This window comes from Hemitrygon akajei, chromosome 4 (assembly GCF_048418815.1).
Source record: "Hemitrygon akajei chromosome 4, sHemAka1.3, whole genome shotgun sequence".
Lineage (NCBI taxonomy): Eukaryota > Metazoa > Chordata > Chondrichthyes > Myliobatiformes > Dasyatidae > Hemitrygon > Hemitrygon akajei.
In genome coordinates this window covers 191,604,200-191,627,848 of record NC_133127.1, presented here as the reverse complement: position 1 = coordinate 191,627,848, position 23,649 = coordinate 191,604,200, and the positions used below count along the sequence as shown (strand labels likewise).

Here is a 23,649-nt window from a genome sequence, read left to right as displayed (position 1 = left end):
CCATCAGAGATATTATGTCAAACATACTTTTCAGCCCACCATCATTTGAAAGCTCGGAGTTGATCTTCTTCCCACGCTGACAGGGATGATTCACCGGGGACGTTCACAAATGGGTCACAGACCCACTCCTTTGTATGTTTTGGGTCATTTGTGGTTGGGAAGTAATGCTTGAATTCTGTCGACAGCGAAGATAGGTGATCGCGCACCAGCTGTGAGAAGGACGGTGCAGCCTCAGTCTCTCCCAAAATCCCAGCTAATGTTGGGAACATGTCAAATATGCCCCTGTCCACTCGCTGTCCCCACAGTTCCATTTTGGCCTTGAAAGCAGACACTTTATCTGCCAACCTGAAGACAGTTGTCATTCTCCCCTGAAGTGACAAATTGAGTTCATTGAGCAGGTTGAAGATGTCACACAGATAAGCGAGTTTTGCTATCCACTCCTCATCACTGAAGAGTGCTGCCAGTGGTGACTATTTTCTTGAAAGAAATCTCTGTAGTGGCTCTCTTAACTCAAAAACCCTGGCCAGGGCTCCCCCCCCCCCCCCCTTGATAGTCACCTGACCTCAGTGTGTAAGAGAAGGTGTTTGTGCTCTACATCCATTTCCTGGCAAAGCTGCTCGCTTTGATGTGATTGATAATTTCAATGTCACTCAATACGCTTTTAAGATCAGGAGACATTTTTCGGCTAGCCAGCATTTCCCTGCGTATGACACAGTGTGTAGACTGGCATTCAGGAGCAACCTCTTTGACTCGGGTAGTGAAACCAGACAGCCGTCCAGTCATAGCTGCAGCCCCGTCTGTGTATATTTCAACACAGTTTGCTGAACATGTAGTCATTCAAAGACTTGAATAGTTCTGCCCCAATTGTGTTAGTTGGCAGTGGCAGTGCACACAACATATCCTCGTGCACATCGCCTTGAAATGTATATCGCACATCTTTTCTTCTTTAATCCTTTTTGCTCCTTATGGAGCATAGGGCCTCAACAGAAGTCCTCCACTTCCTGCGATCTCTAGCAGATGTTTTTGCCGTCTCCCAAGTTTGGCCGGTGGCTTTCAGTTCATCCAAAAGCCTATGCCTCCAGGTTTGCTTTGGGCGACCTCTTCTTCTCTTCCCTTGTGGATTCCATTCGAGTGATTGTCGAGTGACATTCGACTGGCTCTTCCTCAAGGTGTGGCCGACCCATCTCCACTCCCTCCTCCTTATCTGGAATACAATGGGCTCTTGGTTTGCTCTCTTCCATAGGTCTAGGTTTGACACTCTGTCGTACCACTTGAGGCGGAGGATCTGCCGGAGGCATTTGTTGAGAAAGGTCTGGATCTTGTTGCAGCTGGTGTTAGTGATTCTCCATGTTTTGGATCCATATAGCAGGATGGCTTTCACATTGGAGCTGAATATATGGAGCTTAGTTTTGACAGAGATGGCCGTAGATCTCCAAACAGGTCGCAGGGTTGTGAAGGCATGTTGGGCTTTTCCGATCCTTGCTTTGATGTCCTCATCTGTACCTCCTGATTTACTGATTTTGCTTCCGAGGTAGGTGAATTTGTCTACATCTTCAATATATCGCACATAAACCAGCAGTATTGCCTTGTCGACATTAATAGACTGATCGACCTGCATAGCATGCCATGGTGACTCGTTAAGCCATTCCAACAGCTGTGCTTCGATGTCCTACGCTATGTCATCGATGCACCATCAATAACTCACTCTGAGATGTAAGAAGCGAGATATCGGCTTTTATTGACTGGAAGAATGAACAACACTACATCCTGGAGAATGAGGCCGGGCCCAGGCCTCAATCGCCTTTATACAGGGGTCTGTGGGAGGAGCCACAGGAGCAGTCCAGACAGGTATATGTAGTTCACCACAGTCATCGATTCTCCTTAAACTGTGGTAGCTGAAAGAGAAACCTGTGCCATCTTGTTAGCTGCAGCTTCTCCCAACAGTTCATGGCACATGTCCTTGGCAGCAGGCAGAATCAATTCTTCACCAACAGTGAAAGGCTTCTTAGCCTTAGCGACACGGCTAGCCACTAAGTACGACGTTCCCAGAGCAGCAGCATTTGTGGAGGTGGTGGCTCTCAGCACTTGCTTCTGTCCTGCTTGCTCATGTTTTTTCCACCTAAAAAAAACTCAGCGGGTGTCTTTAAGTGCAGGGTGCTTGGACTCAAGGTGCCGAAGCAGTTTTGAGGGCTTCATTGCCTCATTAGACAGCTTGTCTCCACATATCACACACAGGGGGCTTGGAATGTGCAAGTCACCGGTCACATTAAAGCCATAGTTTATGTACAACTTGTTGTATTTTCTGTTGAAGGAAGCTTTCTTTTCTTTTGCAGTCTCGGCCTCAGCTGTCTCTGTCTCATCATCGTTAGGCCTTTTATGTCCCCACCACCTCTTCCAAAGAAACTCTCAAGCAATGTTTGTTTTTTACTCATCGAGTAGTTGTAGGTTAATGACCAACTGATGACCTCACATGCGTTCAAGTTCAACAGTGGGTGTGACAGGGAATGAGGAAAGGAGCAGCTGACTCATATAATTTCATATCGTTCCCTCGCGACCCAGTTGCACATGCTTTGCATGTGGTTGGGGGACACTGGTCTATAATATAGCCCCATTAATGTGGTCATACCTTTCTTATTCCTTATTTCCACCCTTAAAGCCTCACTAGGTGAATCTGGGACATTTTTCCATGACTACCCCTCCTCCTCCATATTCTTTCTTGTGTTACTGAGTTTGGATACAAGGTTTAATATAGCTTCCCCAGCATCGAGCACACCTTTAAAAGGCTATGCCTCAAAAAGGCAGCATCACCACCCAGGACATGCCCTCTTTCCTTTACTTGGCTCAGTGGAAGTCCAGGACCCTGAAGACACACACTTGACTTTTTAGGAACAGCTTCAAGTTCAAGGTTGTTGAACATAATTTCCAGTTCACAAGTTAAGGAGGATGATGAAGTAATTGTTACTCAGAATCTGATTAGGCACAGACCAACTGGAATAAGATAAACAATGCATTAATAATAATAAAACAAAATAATATAAATACATAACTTAAACACATTAAGTGACGCTAGGCACAGGAGTGACTCTAACAGGAAATAATAGAGTGGTAGTTGGGCTGTGTTAGTGGATGGAGGTGTTGATCAGCCTCACTGCTTGGGGAAAGTGACTGTTTTTGAGTCTGGTGATCCTGGTGTGGATGCTACGTAGTCTCCTCCCTGATGGCAGTGGGACAAACAATCCATGAACAGGGTGGGTGGGATCCTTCGTGATGCTACTGGCCCTTTTCTGGCACCTTTCTTGATGGTGGGTAAATGGTTGCTGTTTTGGTTTGAGAGTGGAGAGGGGAGAGTGTCTGCATAGAGGGGTGAGAGGAAAGAAGTAAGGCAGGTGCAGTTGGTGATAGTAGGTGGAACTAGTCGAGGTAGGAGTATAATGGGCAGGTGGGAGGTAAGATGGGGAAATGGAGAAAGAGGCTGGAAAAGATGAAACATTAGTTTTATTTATAACGTGGACATCAAAACCAATGTGTCTGATCAAACGGTGTGTGTAGGGTCAGCCTGTCATCTCACCACACTTCTGGCACCAGCATACCACGCCCATAACTCCCTAACCCTAACCCTAACCCATACAGTACTGTGCAAAAGTCTTATGCACATACTGTGTATTTAACTAGGGTGCCTAAGGCTCTTGCACAGGACTGTGTTTGTCAATGTGGAGCAGAGAGCAAGTTTGTAAATCTGGTGGGAGCAAATGATGTTGGGAATGGCGACGGTGGAGTGCTGTGGGAGGACTGTGGGTCAGGTGGCAGAGAAGGAGTCCCAAGGGTGGGGTTTGGTGTGGGTGCAGATACACCAGCCCTGAGACACTAGCAAGGTCACTGGATTTTAAACAGTTAGTTTATTGATCATTACGGAATGTCTTTCTAATGCTTCCCACTACCTCCCCTGTCCCACTCCCCCTTCCCACTCTTAGTCCACAATAGAGACCCATATCAGAATTAGGTTTATCATCACTCACTGATGTCATGAATTTTTTTTTTTTTTTTTGCAGCAGTACAGTGCAATACATAAAATTACTACAGTACTGTGCAGAAGTCTTGGACACCCTAGCTATGTATACAGTATGTGTCTAATGCTTTTGCAAGGTACTGTACATCTTTGCAGTGTTGGAGACTGACAGAGTACGTGGAAGGAACCTCACGGGGAGAAGGTAAAACTGCATGAGAAAAGGTGATAGTTGTAGCCAGATGAGGGAGGGATGTGGGCAATGTAGCCTTGCGTGAGAGGGAATAGGAAAGATGAACCAAGGGAGAAGAAGCCAGATAGATAGGTATGTTGGGTGATGGGCAGGTGGAACGCAGTGGGGGGAGGGTGATAGGTCCAGGTAACTGGTTGACAGGAAGTGGGGAATGGAAGAGGTGAACAAAGGGGAAGAGAGCCAGGGTGGACCAGAATTGAGAAAGGATCATAAGGTGTAGCAATATAGCAAATCAAGTTCAAGTTTGCTGATGTGCAACCATATTCTAAATGAAACCAAGTTCCTTTGGGACCAACATGCAAAATACAGTGCATATATTACATACAGCACGTAAAATACTAACATAATAATATTAACAAGTGTAGATCCTGCTTGGCCCCCAATCTGGGTCATGTGAAGCCTTGGGTGCAGGTGGTGAATGGTCCTCTGATCAACAGGTGTATATCACAAGTTCTGGTTATGCGAACGCTGACGTCAGGCAGACAATCTCTGAAGAATATTGATAATGGTTGGGGTCACCTGTCTTGTAAAGACACTGTCCAGAAGAAGGCAATGGCAAACCACTTCTGTAGAAAAAGTTGCCAAGAACAATCATGGCTGTGGGGCCATGATCACCTACTTCATACAACAAGGCACATGATGATGAAGACACTCTGGTCCTAGACTGCACTACTATGGGAAACATCCCATCCACGCCCACTCTATCTGGGCCTTTCAATATTCGACAGGTTTCAATGAGATCTCCTCCCTCCCCTTATTCTTCTAAGCCACAGTGAGTACAGGCCCAGAATAATCAAATGTGCCTCGTATGTTAACCTTTTCCCCCCGGGAAGGGGAGTCCAAAACTAAGGGAGGACTGAGCAGAGGTTTAGGAAGAGGGGAACGATTTAAAAGGGACTTGAATGGCAACTTTTGTACGCAGAGGGTGGTGATTACATGGAACAGGCTGCCAGAGGAAGTGGTTGAGGCAGGTATGATCTTATGAAACACTTGGACTGGTGCATAGAGGGATGGGGCTTAGAGAGAGATGTGCCAAAGATAGGAACTTGACTCTAGCTGGGCAGGTACCGTGGTCTCCATCGGCCTGTATCAGTTCCGTGTGACTCTGTGACCATAAAACTGGTGAAGACTGCAGATGCTGGAATCTCTAGCCATACATAATATACTGGGCTAACTCAGCAGGCCAGGCAGCACCTGTGGAGGGGAATGGACAGCTGATATTTCAGGTTGAGAGACTGATGTTCTTGCACGCCCCATCAGCTTTCTTTCCGGATTAGATTTGAAAATGTCAACACAGCTAGCCAAATAACATTGCACAATCAAGATGTTCTTGGACTGGCTCCAATGAACTTCTTTCTTCATCCAGATTTGCCCTCTGGGAATTATTTAAATCCACTACAAGAAGCAGTTTTAGGATCTTTGAGCTTCAATCCATTCCTTGTATTCCCTTAGGAGGCAATTCAGCCCATCTATTGTATGCTGAGGTGATGAGGTGGAAATATGTCTCTACTGAAGGAGGTGTAAGGCACTCCTTCCCCCCACTAGCCTGCAGGTCACCCTTGGGTAAGGTGTAGCACCTGATTAGCCCCCCCCCCCCCCCCCATCACAGTCATGTGAAGCCATGGGAGGAGGTGGTGGATGGTCATATGAGCAGCTGGTGCATATCCTGGTTATGTGACCACTAAAGCCAGTCAGAATATCTCCGAGGAGTATTGATAATGGCTGGGGTCACCCGTCTTGTAAAGGCACTGCCCAGAAGAAGGCAATGGCAAACCACTTCTGTAGAAAAATTTGCCGAGAACAATCTTGGCCATGGAAAGACCATGATCGCCCACGTCATATGACACGGCACTGAGCGAATGAACAAACAATTGCGTTTGGTCTTTGTGTGATCCCATCAAGCCCATTTCAATAGACAGTAGGTGCAGGAGTAGGCCATTCGGCCCTTCTAGCCAGCACCGCCATTCACTGTGATCATGGCTGATCATACACAATCAGTACCTCGTTCCTGCCCTCTCCCCATATCCCTTGACCCCGCTATCTATAAGAGCTCTATCTAACTCCCTCTTGAATGCATCCAGAGACTTGGCCTCCACTGCCTTCTGAGGCAGAGCATTCCACATATCCACCACTCTCTGGGTGAAAAAGTTTTTCCGCATCTCTGTTCTAAATGGCCTACCCCTTATTCTTAAACTGTGGCCTCTAGTTCTGGACTCACCCATCAGCGGGAACATGCTTCCTGCCTCCCTTATTTATTCTCTGGCATTAAATGATCGTACACTCCGTGACCATTTTATTAGGTACAGGAGTGAACCCAGTGTGCTCTTCTGCTGTTGAAGCCCATCCACTTCAAGGTTCAATGTGTTGTGAGTTCAGAGATGCTCTTCTGCACATCACTGTTGTAACACGTGGCTATTTGAGTTACTGTCACCTTCCTGTCAGCTAGAACCAGTCTGCCCATTCTCTGCTTGCATCACTCATTAACAAGGCACTTTCACCACAGAACTGCACCCACTGGGTGTTTTTTGTTTTTTGCACCATTGTCTGTAAACTCTGGAAATCGCAGGCTGTTTCAAACCACCTCGCCTGGCAACAATTATCATTCTATGGTGCAAGTCCCTCAGATTTCTTCCCCACTCTGACCATGTCTGCATGCTTTTATGCATTGAGTTGTAGCCACATGATACGCTGATTAGATATTTGCATTAATGAGCAGGTGTGCCTAATAAAGTGGCTAATGAGTGTATATTGCAAATACTGATCTTTTGACTAAACAGTGTCCTATTGATTGTAATATGTTGCAACAGCAGTCATTTACCAAAGGAGAGCTCAGATTACTTTGAGTTATGTTAGGGGTGGAGTTTTTGCTCCTGACTATGTTCTCAATATTTTTATTTGCTTATGGTAAGACTCCTGGCAGTGTGGAGGATCAGAGGGATCTTGGGGTCAGAGTCCATAGGACGCTCAAAGCAGCTGCACAAGTTGACTCTGTGGTTAAGAAGGCATACGGTGTATTGGCCTTCATCAATCGTGGAATTGAATTTAGGAGCCGAGAGGGAATGTTATAGCTACTTCAGACCCTAGTCAGACCCCACTTGGAGTACTGTTCTCAGTTCTGGTCGCCTCACTACAGGAAGGATGTGGAAACCATAGAAAGGGTGCAGAGGAGATTTACAAGGATGTTGCCTGGATTGGGGAGCATGCCTTATAAGAATAGATAGATAGATAGATACTTTATTCATCCCCGTGGGGAAATTCAACTTTTTTCCAATGTCCCATACACTTGTTGTAGCAAAACTAATTACATACAATACTTAACTCAGTAAAAAATATGATATGCATCTAAATCACTATCTCAAAAAGCATTAATAATAGCTTTTAAAAAGTTCTTAAGTCCTGGCGGTAGAATTGTAAAGCCTAATGGCATTGGGGAGTATTGACCTCTTCATCCTGTCTGAGGAGCATTGCATCGATAGCAACCTGTCGCTGAAACTGCTTCTCTGTCTCTGGATGGTGCTATGTAGAGGATGTTCAGAGTTATCCATAATTGACCGTAGCCTACTCAGCGCCCTTCGCTCAGCTACCGATGTTAAACTCTCCAGTACTTTGCCCACGACAGAGCCCGCCTTCCTTACCAGCTTATTAAGACGTGAGGCGTCCCTCTTCTTAATGCTTCCTCCCCAACACGCCACCACAAAGAAGAGGGCGCTCTCCACAACTGACCTATAGAACATCTTCAGCATCTCACTACAGACATTGAATGACGCCAACCTTCTTAGGAAGTACATTCGACTCTGTGCCTTCCTGCACAAGGCATCTGTGTTGGCAGTCCAGTCAAGCTTCTCGTCTAACTGTACTCCCAGATACTTGTAGGTCTTAACCTGCTCCACACATTCTCCATTAATGATCACTGGCTGGGTGAACTCGGCCTTTTCTCCTTGGAGCGACGGAGGATGAGAGGTGACCTGATAGAGGTGTACAAGATGATGAGAGGCATTGATCATGTGAATAGTCAGAGGCTTTTTCCCAGGGCTGAAATGGTTGCCACAAGAGGACACAGGTTTAAGGTGCTGGGGAGTAGATACAGAGGAGATGTCAGGGGTAAGTTTTTTAACTCAGAGAGTGGTGAGTGTGTGGACTGGGCTGCCGGCAACGGTGGTGGAGGCGGATATGATAGGGTCTTTTAAGAGACTTTTGGATAGGTGCATGGAACTTAGAAAAATAGAGGGTTATGGGTAAACCTAGTAATTTTTAACGTAGGGACATATTCGGCACAACTTTGTGGGCTGAAGGGCCTGTATTCTGCTGTAGGTTTTCTATGTTTCTGTGTCTGTGTTTTCTATTTTGTTTTCTTTTGCTCATTAGATGTTTGGTGTTTGTCTGTTTATGTGTACTTTTTCTTATATTCTCTTGTACTTTATCTTCTGTAAATGCCTGCAAGAAAATGGACGTTGGGCTAGTGTATAAAAGTATCCAAGTGGACCTGAGCATTTGAACTACCCTCACTTTTCCCTCCAATCCTTGGAGTTGCTGCATTCGGATTGTTGTTTTAGTTTTGAAAATTTCCGTAGGGTTTTATTATTGTCACATGTACTGAGTAACAGTGAAAAGCTTTGTGTTAGAACATAGTACCGCGTGGTACAAACCCCTTGGCTTTGCTCTGGTGTTGGACTGTCTCTGTCCTACAGTCGTCTGAAAGGGACTCCTGGAACAAATGTAGAACAGTACAGCACAGGAGCAGGTCGCTTGGCCCACAATGCACATGATCCATATCTCTCTCCATGTCCTGTGCATTTGTGTGTCTAAAAGCCTTTTGAACATCGCCATCGTATCTGCTTCCACCACTGTCTCTGGCAGCGTCTTCCAGGCGGCTACCACCTTCCATGTAACTTGCAAAAAAAATCTTACTCCTCTACCTTAAAATTTAGGTTCCTATTCTGGGGTCCTTTGATCCCTCCATTAATGGTAGGGTTCATGGCATAAAAAAGGTTGGGAAATTGTGTCTTAAAGGTATGTCCCCTAGTATTTGTCATTTTTACTCTGGAGGAGAAAGATTCTGGCTGTCTGTCCCATCTAGACCAGAGTCAGTCTGTCTATCCTATTGTAGTCACTGGGATAACTTTTGAATTCTTAGCCAATCCAATGAAATACAACAGCCAACAACACAGGCAGAATGCAGGAGGAACTCAGCAGGTCAGACAGCATCTATGGAGAAGAATAAAGAGTCGATATTTCGGGCCGAGATCTTCATCGGGACTTTGGGGGGGGGGGGGTGGGGTGGAAGACACAATAATATGACGTGGTGGGAGGGGAAAATGTACAAGCCAGAAGGTGGTAGGTGAAACCAGCTGAGGGGGAAGGATGGTGGGTGGGGGAGAGGGATGAAGTGAGAAGCTGGAGGGTGAAAGGTGGAAAAGATAAAGGGTTGAAGAAGAAGGAACCTGAAAGTGGTGCATGGACCATGGGAGATGAGAGAACTCATTAGCAACAATGAGTTATTAGTATGTTTTTATGCATATTAATTTTGTCTAGTTTTACCTCCTGATTTTGGTCATTACAGTATACTTTCCATGAGTTGCATTACCTTTTTAAAAAAAAAATATACTTTCTTTCTCCTCACCCCCTGCCAACCCTCACATGCCCAGCTTCCTGCTCCATATTAATTTCCCATTTTGCACAGAGTGAGTCATTGGACTTGGCCCAATACTCATCTTTTCCAGTGGTCAGCTGATAGCCTGGAGTTTTCTGTGCAGTAGACTCTGATCTCTAGAATCCCAACACTGGAATTCCAGGAATGCCTGTGTTGCCTATTCTTGGAAAGCTGTCCATGTTGGAAGTCAAGCGTAGCCTCCTTTTGGCCTTTCGTCTGTTGGAATTTTTGGTGAATCTGACAGATTTTTTTTCCTCCCAGACTCTCTGTCACTAGTTGGAGGACTGTGCAGCGGGACATCACAACACAAAGCCACCACTAAAGCAAACAAAAATATTCTCACATTGATCTTGGTATTGGCTTATTAGTATCACGTGTACCAAGATACAGTGAAAAGCTTGTCTTGCATACTGTTCATACAGATCAGATCATTATACAGTGTATGAGGTAGTAGAAGGTTAAACAATGTACAATAAAGTATAAAAAGTACAGAGAAAGGGCAGTGCAGGTAAACAATAAGACGCAAAGCCATAATGAGGTAGGTTGTGAGGTTAAGAGTCCATTTTTTCATACAAGAGGTCTGTTCAAGAGTCTGACACCATCAAGGAAGAAGCTGTCCTTGAGCCTAATGGCACATGCTTTCAGGCTTTTGTATCTCCTGCCCTACTGGAGGGCAGAGAAGAGAATGTCAGGTTGGGTGGGTGTTATTGATTACGCTGGTTGCTTTACTGAGGCAGAGAGACCATAGAGGAGAGGATGGTTTCCGTGATGTTCTAGCAATTCTCTGCCATTTCTTGTGGTCACGTACCAAGCCGTGATGCATCCAGGTAATATTTCTATGGGGCATCAATAAAAATTATCCTTCAGCCTCTTGAGGAAGTAGAGATAGTGGTGAGCTTTTTTGGCCGTGACATCCATGTGGTTGGACCAGGACAGGACACTGAGGAACTTAAAGCTCTCAACTCTGTTGATTTAGAGAGGAGCATGTGCACTGCCCCTTCCCCCTTTCTGAAGCCCATGACATCATGTCAGTAAGCTCTCTATCTCCTTCCTATACCCTGGCTCTTCGTTATTTGAGATGTGGCCCACAATGCTAATGTCACCGTCTGGTATGGAGACGCCAAGGCACTGACTCGGGGGGGTGGGGGGGGAAGCTGCAGGAGGTTGTAAGCTCAACTAGATCCATCATGCGCACTAGTCTCCTCAGCACCGAGGACATCTTCAAAAGGAGGTATCTCCAGAAAGCGGCATCCATCGTTAAGGATCCCTACCACCCACTTCTGTCCTGCCGAAGGGTTTTGGCCCGAAATGTTGACTGTACTTTTTTCCACAGATGCTTCCTGGCCTGCTGCGTTCCTCTAGGATTTCATGTGTGTTGCTCGGATTTCCGGCATCTGCAGATTTTCTCTTGTACGTGCTCTTATCTCATCGGGGAGGAGGTACACACTCAACACTTCTTCAGCTCTGCCATCGGAATTCTGACCAGTCCTTGAACCCTGCCTTACTTTTTTGCTCTCTTTTTGCATTACTCTTTAAAATTCTTTAAACATATTTCTTATTGTAACTTGTAGTAATTTTTATGTATAGCACTGTATTGCTGCCACAAGCCAACAAATTTCATGACTTATGTCAGAGATAATAGACCTGATTCTGATACGGTGGTACCATCTATAAACTTGTAGATGGAGTGAGAGCAGAACCTGGTCCTGAAGTCATGAGTGTATAGGGAGTAGAGCTGAGGGCTGAGGATGCAACGTTGTGTCGCCCCAGTCTTTAGAATTATCATGGCAGAGGTGTTGCTGCCTACACTTACTGATTCTTCCATACATATTCCAGAATAAAATAAAAGAAAAATCTCTGCTCTCCCTAATATAATCTCCACCTTGAAGATTTATCTCCCCATTTCCAGTGATTTCATTTTGCCCCTCTCCACACACCGCTCTGTCTGTCCTCGTCCTCCTCCACTGCCAGTGAGAGGCCAACTGCAAATTCCAGGAACAGCACCTCGTACCTCCTGTGAGTCATCTACAGCCTGGCGAATATTAAGTTCTCCAATTTCAGATGCCTTGCTTCCCACTCTGTCTCCTCTCAAGTTAAAATTTAAGCTCGTGTTATCATTTCGGAGGCTCTGTTCTGGGCCCAGCGCTAAGTGCAATTATGAAGAAAGCACCCCTACTTCCTTAGGAGTTTGCAAACCTTTCAGCATGACATCTATAACTTTGACTAACTTCTATAGATGTGTGGTGGAGTGTATATTGACTGGCTGCATCACATCCTGGTGTGGAAGCTCAAATGCCCTTGAACGGAAAATCCTACAAAAAGTAGTGGATATGGCCCAGTCCATCATGATAAAGCCCTCTCCACCACTGAGTACATCTACACGGAGCATTGTCACAGGAAAACGGCATCCCATCATCAGGGATTCCACTATCCAGGACATGCTCTCTTCTTGCTGCTGCCATCAGGAAGAAGGTACAGGAGCCTCAGGACTCACAACAGCAGGTTCAGAAACTGTTATTAACCCTCAACCATCAGGCTTCTGAACCAGATGGGATAACTTCACTTGCCCCATCATGGAACAGTTCCCACAACCTTTGAACTAACCTTCAAGGACTCTTCATCTCATATTCTCGATATTTATTGCTTATTTATTTAATACTAATTTTTTTTGTATTTGTTGTCTTTTTTATTCTGATTATCTGCCCTGTTAGTGATCTTTCATTGTTTCTATTATGGATATTAGATTTATTGATTATGCCTGCAAGAACTTGAATCTTGGGGTTGAATATGATGACATACAGTATATGTACTTTGATAATAAATTTACTTTGAAATATGAACTTATTCTAATCTGACTATAGATATAAGCAAGCAAATGAAACAATCTTTCTCTGGACTACTGTGCACCCACAAAGCATATATCAGATAACCAAAATGTTACCCTAAATAAGTTAATATAATTCAAAGTACAGTTAGACAGTAAATAGCTCTCTATTCCAGTGACGAGACCTCGGTGGTGGCAGGGTATTCATTAGTCTCAAAGTCTCAGGGAAGAAGCTGTTACCCAGTTGGCAGTTCTAGTCCTCCTGGTGCAGCCAGTTCCAAACCCCAAAACGAGAGTGCCTGCAGATGCTGGAAATCCAAAACAACACAACACACACAATGCTGGAGGAACTCAGCAGGTCGGGCGGCATCTATGGAAAAGAGTAAACGGTCACCATTTCGGCCCGAGATTCTTCTTCAAAGGCTCATTTATTTTCGAAGTATACAACTTCTTCAGGAAGTTTTAAACACCTGTTTGGAGACAGGAGACTGAAAATGAGGGTGGGTGGTCATTATGATGAGAATGGGGAGTGGTGGAACAGGAGCCTGAGGTGATTAGTGGACTGAGGAGGGATGAAAGATGATGGGTAGGTAGTGGAGGAGAGGGGGGGTGGGGAGGACCTGGGAGATGGTGATACGATTAGCCTTATTTGTCACCGTACATCATAGCATATAGTGAAATGCGTCATTGGCGTCAATGACCCACACACTCCGAGGATGTGCTGGGGGCGGCCCACAAGTGTCACCATGTTTCCGGCACCAACATAGCGTGCCCACAACTTACCAACCCTAACCTGTACATCTTTGGAATGTGAGAGGAAACCAAAGCGTTCGCATGAAGCTTACACGGTCATGGAGAACGTACAATTTGCTTACGGACAGTGGTGGGGATTAAACTCCAAGCACTGGTACTGTAAAGAGCCAGGCTAATTGTCATGTTACCATGCCACCCTTCCATGCTACTGTACCACCAGTGACAGGCTGATAATAAATGAAGACATGCCGGGAGAGGGAGAGAGAAGAAAATAAGGTGGATTAGAGGAGGAGAGAGTGAAAGTGAAGGCAGCTGCTGGAGAGAGATAAGCACGGACACATTTGCTGAACTCTGGCACTAGACAACAAATTTTTTTCAAAGGTGTCTCCTCAGAAACTTCTGTTTATGATAGCCCACTTGAAGCTGAAAACAGTTAAAATTTCAGATTACTTGTATCACATAGGAATTTGGAGAAACAAGAAGTTAACCTTTATTGAATACAGTACAATGCTTTTAATTGCATAACAGTTCTGATGCAATTGCAGTAACTCGACTAAGCTAAAAATGTTTTGCTGATGAATTTCAAATGTACTTAGTGTCTGAGGCTTCTTGCTTAAGTGTCCAACAATAATCAGCCAGCACTGATGGATTCCGGTTGCCCTGATACTGTTTCTCCACGACCACAATATCCTGATGCAACTTTTCACCGTGCTCGTCACTAACAGAGCCAAGATTTGCAGGGAAGAAGTCTAAATGAGAATGCAACAAATGTTGAGGAGTCTGAGCTTTGTCTTGGTTGGCAATTTCACACCCATAGACTTTCTTAATAAGAGGAGACAGGCTCTGTCTTTGTGATTTAAATGTATACTCACCACAAATATAACAGTAAGTATCGTAGCTGTTGCAACATTAGTGAGATATTTTACTATCTCAAATACTCCTGAAAATACAATTATTTTATTATAATCAGTGTACACAATATGCCTTGCGAGTAGAGCATGCGTATCAACGTGATTGCAAACCGATTTACATGTAAACACAATGCATAGAACGCTGTGTGTATGATGCTTTTATCGCCTCTCTAAAGTCTGTCCTGCCATGCAGCATAACCCTGCCTGAGCATGCCCAGGCATGCCTGGACAAGATGGAAAACTCTTCTGCTTACATTGTGGGCAACATTTTAATTGACTTGAATTATCAATTTAAATAACAAATATAGGTGATTACAAAAATAGTTTCTGATAGAGAAATTTCACAGTGATTTTCATGATCAGCAGTCCAAAATCCATAAGGTACACCCAAAAGTATTCAGGAAGGAAAATCTTTGTTGTCCAGTGGAATTAAAGGAGGTGAGAGTGGGGACCATTAGGAGAGAGGTGTAGAGCAGATTGAACCAGAAATATATATCTGTTAAAGAATCTTGAATCAAAATGTCGACTGTACTCTTTTCCTGCCTGGTCTGCTGAGTTCCTCCAGAATTTTATTTGGATTTCTAGCATCAGCAGATTTCCTCATGTTTGTGATAGGAAAGAGGGGTGGGGGGACTCGGTGTGTAGTGGGTGAAGGTAAAAGCAGGAGGGATAGGAGGATAAAGATGGGAGAAGGGTGGAATGGACTGGGAATTGGGTGGGGTGGGGTTACTGTGTCTCTTCACGCTCACCACTTCTCCTCCCCACTCTCAGTCCTAACTGCTGGGTTTCAAGCCCAAATATTGACAGTTCCCTTTAGCTCTCCTATAGATGCTGCTCTACCCTCTCAGTTCCTCTAGCACAGGGATTTCCAACCTTTTTTAAGCCATGAACCAAAGCCATTAAGCAAGGGATCTGTGGACCCCAGGATTTGGAACCCCTGCTCTAGCAGATTGTTGCTACTTTTGCTATTTTTGTGCACCCTGTGGCACAGATGAGGTGTTACCTGAGGCTCCCCACACCCTCCCAGCTAAATGTAGGAGATTTCAGGGTATTGCTTCATAGAAGAACAGAGGAGGTTTTCCCTGACATGTTTTCCCTGACTACTCTCTCCAGTCCTGTTCACCCTGTACACATCAGACTTCCAATATAACTCGGAGTCCTGCCATGTGCAGAAGTTCGCTGATGACACGGCCATAGTGGGGTGTGTCAGGAATGGACAGGAGGAGGAGTATAGGAAACTGATACAGGACTTTGTGATATGGTGCAACTCAAACTACCTGCGTCTCAATATCACTAAGACCAAGGAGATGGTGGTGGACTTTAGGAGATCTAGGCCTCATATGGAGCCAGTGATCATTAATGGAGAATGTGTGGAGCAGGTTAAGACCTACAAGTATCTGGGAGTACAGTTAGACGAGAAGCTAGACTGGACTGCCAACATAGTTTTGCTACAACAAGTGTATGGGACATTGGAAAAAAAAAGTTGAATTTCCCCATGGGGATGAATAAAGTATCTATCTATCTATCTATCTGTCTATCTATCATCTATACTTAATCCCAAAATAACATCACTTTAACACATTGGGCCATTCACCTAGTGTAGGTAATATACATCTAGTATATTTTCTATAGTGGGGGGGTCTAGGAGCTGTTTTGAATTGAATTGCAATGATCTTTGCATCATCAGTGGGGACAGGAGAGGTTCCGGAGGATTGGAGGGTTGCGGATGTTGTTCCCTTATTCAAGAAAGGGAGTAGAGATAGCCCAGGAAATTATAGACCAGTGAGTCTTACTTCAGTGGTTGGTAACTTGATGGAAAAGATCTTGAGAGGGAGGATTTATGAACATTGGGAGAGGCATAATATGATTAGGAATAGTTAGCATGGCTTTTCAAAGGCAGGCTGTGCCTTACGAGCCTGATTACATTTTTTGAGGATGTGACTAAACACATTGATGAAGGAAGAGCAGTAGATGTAGTGTATATGGATTTCAGCAAGGCATTTGATAAGGTACCACATGCTAGGCTTATTGAGAAAGCAAGGAGGCATGGGATCCAAGGGGACATTGCTTTGTGGATCCAGAACTGGCTTGCCCACAGAAGGCAAAGAGTGGTTGTAGACTGGTCATATTCTGCATGGAGGTCGGTGACCTGTAGTGTGCCTCAGGGATTTGTTCTGGGACTCTTACTCTTCGTGATTTTTATAAATGACCTGGATGAGGAAGTGGAGGGATGGGTTAGTTTGCTGATGACACAAAGGTTGGAGGTGTTGCGAATAGTGTGGAGGGCTGTCAGAGGTTACAGCGGGACATTGATAGGATGCAAAACTGGGCTGAGAAGTGGCAGAAGGTGGAACAGGTCAAAAGCTGTAAGTTCCTTGGAGTGAATATCACAAATGACCTGACTTGGTCTAACCAAGCAGAGTCCACTGCCAAGAAGGCCCACCAGCGCCTTTACTTCCTGAGGAAGCTGAAGGAATTTGGCCTGTCCCCTAAAACCCTCACTATTTTTTATAGGTGCACCGTAGAAAGCATTCTTCTAGGGTGCATCACAACCTGGTACGGAAGTTGTCCTGTCCAAGACCAGAAGAAGCTGCAGAAGATCGTGAACATAGCCCAGTACATCACACAAACCGATCTTCCATCCTTGGACTCACTTTACACCGCACGCTGTCGGAGCAGTGTTGCCAGGATAATCAAGGACACGACCCATCCAGCTAACACACTTTTTGTCCCTCTTCCTTCCTGGAGAAGGTTCAGGAGCTTGAAGATTCGTACGGTCAGATTTGGGAACAGCTTCTTTCCAACTGTGATAAGACTGCTGAACAGATCCTGACCCGGATCTGGGCCGTACTTTCCAAATATTCGGACCTGACTTGCACTACCTTACTTTCCCTTTTCTATTTTCTAATTATGATTTATAATTTAAATTTTTATTGTATTTACTTCAATTTGTACTTCAGGGAGCGCGAAGCACAGAATCAAATATCGCTGTGATGATTGTACACTCAAGTATCAATTGTTTGGTGACAATAAAGTAAAGTAACAATCTCTTTCGGTGGCTTCTTTTAAAGGTTCTGTAGATATTGGAAATATTGAGCAATGCACACAGAATACTGAAGGAACTCCACAGAAATATTGACAATTTAAGCCTTCCTTTAAATGCTGCCTGGCCTGGTGGGTTCCATCAGCACTGTGTGTGTGTGTGTGTGTGTGTGTGTGTGTGTGTGTGTGTGTGTGTGTGTGTGTGTGTGTGTGTGTGTGTGTGTGTGTGTGTGTGTGTGTGTGTGTGTGTGTGTGTGTGTGTGTGTGTGTGTGTAACAGCTGTTTTTTTTAACCCCCCCCCCCCCCCCCCCCCCGCCGGCAAACTGCTTTTGTTTATTTCCAGCTTGCGTACAGTTTGGGATACGCACTGTTCTCAGGAATTGAACCTTGTCATAATCTGCGGACACCCTGTGAATCCCACTGTAAATACTCCCAACTCCTCATTACCTTTGAGGGAAGAAGCTTCTCTCTTCCCGCTTGTCAAACAAGATACAAGGGGGTGTGATTTTAAAGTGATTGGGAAAGTTTGGGGATGGTTAGAAAGAGATGTTTTTATACACAGAGTGGTTATGTGTGTGTGGAATATCCTGCCGGGGTTGGTGGTAGAAGCAGATACATTAGGGGCATTTAAATAACTCTTGCATAGGCACATCAGTGACAGTAAAATGTAGGGTTACGTAGGAGGGAAGGGCTAGGTTAAAAGGTCGACACAACATCATGGCCTGAAGGCCTGTACTGTGCTGTACTGTTCTGTGATCTGTGTTCTAAGACACACCCTCAGGGTTATTTCCTTGAAAGCCTCTGTGGATCTATGAGGCAGGACTCCTGCCTTCAAGAGCAATGTTAGAGATATTTTGTGAATGGACAAGACCCTATGTCTTCCTGATCAAAGGAGTACCGATGAAGAGTATCAGCCCAACACATTCAGATTCAGTCATTTTGGAATGGTAGAAGGCGTGATGGGCTGAATGGTTTAATTCGCTCTTCTGTTTTGTGGTCTGCTACATTCACCGTACATTTCCCTTCATTGTCCAATGTGATGAGTTTCTCCAGCATTCTCTGTGGGTTGCCCCTGGTGTCTTCCTCACTGTACGTTGTGTTCCTTTTGGCAGGTTTGAAGGATGTTTGACTCCGTGAAGCCTTATGCAAACCAGGATTACCACGCCCTCAAGAAGGAATGCCAGCAACGCAATCAGCTCTTCGAGGACCCCCAGTTCCTCGCCAGCGAGGAGTCGCTGTTCTGCTCAACCGCGCTGTTGTCCAATGTGCATTGGAAGCGCCCTCCGGTAAGTGAACTTTCCTGATGGATCAGCCCCTGTTGTTAACTTGGTCCTGACTCTTGGTCTGCATTGATCATGGATGGTGTGTTCTAGCTGTCGTACGTAAGCCATTATGGAAGCCAGCCAGTAGATACAGAGAGCAAACTGTAGCCCATGTAGCAGACTCCACCTCTCTACACAGCTGATGAATCCAAAGGAATAGCAGAGACCGATACAGTTTGTCACCAGTGGCGTCACAGGAGTTACCAGTCAGCGTTGAACACAACATTGGGCTGCCTTAGGGACTCCAGCTCTGGATTTTTCCTCTGGGTTTACTCCTGAAGCCTCCCCCATGAGTGGGTACAGCCGCAAGGCAGAGGCAGTTTGAGAACCGAGTTTCTCTTTTGGATGAGCTGCCAACCATGGCTAACGATTCCCATCTGCCTGGACCAATAGATCAGTTAAGTCGCTGTGGCTTGGTGAGGATGCACAATGGTCAAGGTGAACTATGTCATTCACTTCCCCTTCAGTATGCGCCAGTGAAGAACATTTGAAAGGTTATGAGTAAGAAATGCGGCAGTCTGTTAGTACACTGGTTCCCACAGAGACCATGTGCACAATTACAGTGAGGTACAGTACAGTCAAAGATTTACTTAGAACAGTATCTCTGGCACATCGGTACACGTAACACACAATGGAAATTATACTGGGCAGTGAAGAAAACTCCACTGTGGACAGTCCCAAGCCTGGCTGTGAGAGGAGGGGTGGGCATGGGACTGGCAACCACATCCCATAAAGACCCAGAGCTCCAGAAACACCAACAGAAGCTCCAAAGACCTCATTGCTGGGAGAGGAAGGGTCTTCAAAGCTGCATTACACCTGGGGACAATTTGAAAGACTGGCTCTGGACAGAGGACTCTGCGATGCTGCCACTCCAGTATAGGTGACGGACTTACATAAGTGAAGAAACTAAGGACTCTCCAAGACAAGATGTTACCCTGAAAAGCACATTTCAGAAACTAGGGCAAGGTTGGAGGAGCAACACATCTAGGTAGCTTCCAGCCTGAAGGCATGAACATTGCTTTCTCTAACTCTGGTGATTTCTCCTCCTGCTCCCTCCTTTCTATTTCCATTCCTTATTCTGGTTACCCTCTCTCCTGTTTTCCTCACCTGTCCATTACTTCCTCTTTGGTTCCCTCTCCTCCTCCCCTTTCTCCCTCTGGCAGACAATTGCAGGCACCTACAGCTCTCTGTATTTTAAACAAATATCTTGTCCCACACATCTCATTTACACTTTCCCCCCTCACCTTAAATGCATGTCCTCTAGTACTTGACATCTCTATTCTGAGAAAAAGATCCTGACTGACTACTTGTCATTTTATAAACTTCTATCAGACCTCCCCTCAGTCTCCAGTAGTCCAATGAAGGGAGCCCTTTTAACACGTGCTTTCTAATCCAGGTAGCATCCTGGTGAGCCTCTGCTGTACTCTCTCTGTTGCCTCCACATCCTTACTGTAACGGGGCGAACAGAACAGAAGAAATGCTGGTCAGGCCTCAAACCTACCCCTCCATCCATAAGATATAGGAGCAGTTTAGGTCATTTTGCCCATTGTGTCTGCTCAACCATTCAATTAATGGCTGATTTATTTTCCATCTCAACTCCCTTCTTCCCTGGAAAACACAAGGAAATCTGCAGATGCTGGAAATTCAAGCAAGTCGCACACAAAATGCTGGTGGAATGCAGCAGGCCAGGCAGCATCTATAGGGAGAAACACTGTCGACATTTTGGGCCAAGACCCTTCGTCAAGGGTCTCAGCCCGAGATGTTGACAGTGTTTCTCCCTATAGATGCTGCCTGGCCTGCTGCATTCCACCAGCATTTTGTGTGTGTCCCCTTCTTCCCTGGATGGGCTTTACTCACCTCTATGGCTCACGGCTGTGGACTTGCTTTTGGGGACTCTGCGGTCTGAAGTTTAATGCTTTGTGTGTTATTTGTTCACTTTTTGCTGTTTAGGCGATTTGCTCTCTTTGCACACCTGATAGTCTTGTGTGGGGGTTTTCTTTAAACGGTTCTGTGGTGCTTCTTTGTGGCTACCTGCACAAAGATGAATTTCAAGGTTGTATACTCTGCATATTGATAATAAATGTACTTTGCACCCTTTCTTCTGAACACATCCCGTAACCTTTGACATTTTACACAGTGAGCAGTAGAACACAGGGATCTGGGAATATAGATCCATAATTCCTTGAAAGTGGTATCACAGGTACTGTAGATAGGGATAAAAGGAAAGCTTTTGGCACGTTGACCTTTATAAATCAATGTACTGAGTACAGCAGTTGGAATGAGATACTTTCTCAATAAGCCTTGCATGGGGTATCTTATCAAATCCCTTGCTGAAATCCATATACACTACATCTACTGCTCTTCCTTCATCACTCTGTTTAGTCACATTCTCAAAAAATTCAATCAGGCTCGTAAGGCAAGACCTGCCCTTGACAAAGCCATGCTGACTATTCCTAATCATATTATACCTCTCCAAATGTTCATAAATCCTGCCTCTCAGGATCTTCTCCAGCAACTTACCAACCACTGAAGTAAGACTAAAGTTGTATGAGATGTTGGTGAGGCCTAATTTGGAGTATTGTGTGCAGTTTTGGTCACCTACCTACAGGAAATATTTCAATAACATTGAAAGTATACAGAGAAAATTTACAAGCATGTTGCCAGGACTTGAGGACCCAAGTTCCTTGAGAGGAGATTTATTAGAGGTATGCAGTTATGAAGGTATTAGACAAGGTAAGTACAAGCAGGTGACTTCCACCGAGGTTTGGTGCAACTAGAACTCTGTGATTCTGTCTAGAGTCATAGAAAAGTACAGCACAGAAAGAAGCCCTTCAGCCCATCTAGTCCATGCTGAACCATTTAAACTGCCTACTCCCATCGATCTGCACCGGGACCATAGCCCTCCTTATCCCTACCTTCCATGTTCTTATCCAAACTTCCCTTAAATGTTGAAGTCGAGTTCGCATGCACCACTTCTGCTGGAAACTCATTCCACAATCTAACAACCCTCCGAGTGAAGAAGTTTCCCTTCCTGATTCCCTTAAATTTTTCATCTTTCACCCTTAATCCATGCCCTCCAGTTGTAGTCCCACCAAACCACAGTGGAAAAAGCCTGCTTGCATTTACCCTAACTATACTCCTCATAATTTTGTATACTTCTATCAAATTTCCTCTCAATCCTCTTTGTTCCAAGGAGTAAAGTCCTAACCTATTCAATCTTTCCTTATAACACACTTCCTCAAATTCCGGCAATATCCTCGTAAATTTTCTCTGTACTTTTTCAAACTTATTTACATCTTTCCTGTAGAAAGGTGACCAAACTGCACTCAATACTGTAAATTAGGCCTCACCGATGTCTTGTACAACTTCAGCATAGCATCCCATCTCCTGTACTCAATCCTTTCATTTATGAATGCCAACATGCCAAAAGCCTTTTTTACGACCCTTTCTACCTGTCCTGCCACTTTCTATGAATTATGGACTGTGTTCCCATATCCCTTGGTTGTACCTCACTCCTCAGTACCCCACTGTTCATTGTGTAAGACTACTCTGGTTGGTCCTATCAAAGTGCATCACCTTGCACTTGTTGCATTAAATTCTTTCTGCCATTTTTCAGCCCATTCAGCCCATTTCCTGCTGACCCAGATTCTCTGCAAGCTCTGATTATCTTCCTTGCTCTCTACTACACCTCCAGTCAGAATCAGGTTTATTTTAACTGGCATGTGACATGAAATTTGTTATCTTAGTAACAGCAGTTAAATGCAATACATAATATAGAAGAAAAAATAAATCTTACTCGGTATACATATATTGAATAGATTAAAAATCATGCAAAAAACCAAAAATACTATATATTAAAAAAATGTGAGGTAGTGTCCAAGGGTTCAATGTCCATTTAGGAATCGGATGGCAGAGGGGAAGAAGCTGTTCCTGAATCACTGAATGTGTGCCTTCAGGCTTCTGTACCTCCTACCTGATGGTAACAGTGAGAAAAAGACATGCCCTGGGTGCTGGAGGCCCTTAATAATAGACACTGCCTTTCTGAGACACCGCTCCTTGAAGATGTCCTGGGTTCTTTGTAGGCTAGTACCCAAGATGGAGCTGACTAGATTTACAACCTTCTGCAGCTTCTTTCGGTCCTGTGCAGTTGCGCCCCCTCCCCATACCAGACAGTGATGCAGCCTGTCAGGATGCTCTCTATGGTACATCTGCAGAAGTTTTTGAGTGTATTTATTGACATGCCAAATTTCTTCAAACTCCTAATAAAGTATAGTTTCTGTCTTGCCTTCTTATAATTGTATCAATATGTTGGGACCAGGTTAAATCCTCAGAAATCTTGACACCCAGGAACTTGAAACTGCTCACTTGCTCCACTTCTGATCCCTCTATGATGGATTGGAATCATCTGCAAATTTGCTGATCCAGTCAACCACATTATCATCCAGATCATTGATGTAGATGACAAACGCCAGTGGACCCCACACCGATCCCTACGGCACTCCACTTGTCACAGGCCTCCAGTCAGAGAAGCAACCATCTACTACCCCCCTCTGGCTTTTTCCACAAAGCCAATGTCCAATCCAATTTACTTCCTCATCTTGAATGTTGAGTAACTGAATCTTCTTGACCAACCTCCCAAGTGGGACCTTGTCAAATGCCTTGCTAAAGATCATGTGCACAACTTCTACTGCCTTGTCTCCAACTTTCCTGCTAACTTCTTCGCAAAACTCTTAAGACTGGTTAGTCTAGCCCTGATCTGTCCATGTCCATTGTAATACTCATATATCCAGTCTCTATACCTTCCAAAAAACTTTCCCACTACTGATGTTAGGCTCACTGGCCTATAATTTCCTGGGGATTATTTTTAGAACCTTTCTCAAGCAGCAGAACA

General features: G+C 44.8%; 1 protein-coding gene across 1 annotated transcript in view; it reads left to right on the top strand.

Annotated features, from left to right (window-relative positions):
- The window catches only part of capn5a (calpain 5a), a 160,237-nt gene that overhangs the window by 34,112 nt on the left and 102,476 nt on the right, over positions 1–23,649 (top strand). The window contains exon 2 of the mRNA XM_073044268.1: positions 18,549–18,722. Coding sequence (XP_072900369.1) covers positions 18,558–18,722 — 165 coding nt within the window. The 5' untranslated portion in view covers positions 18,549–18,557. The remainder of the gene's footprint in view (positions 1–18,548; positions 18,723–23,649) is intronic.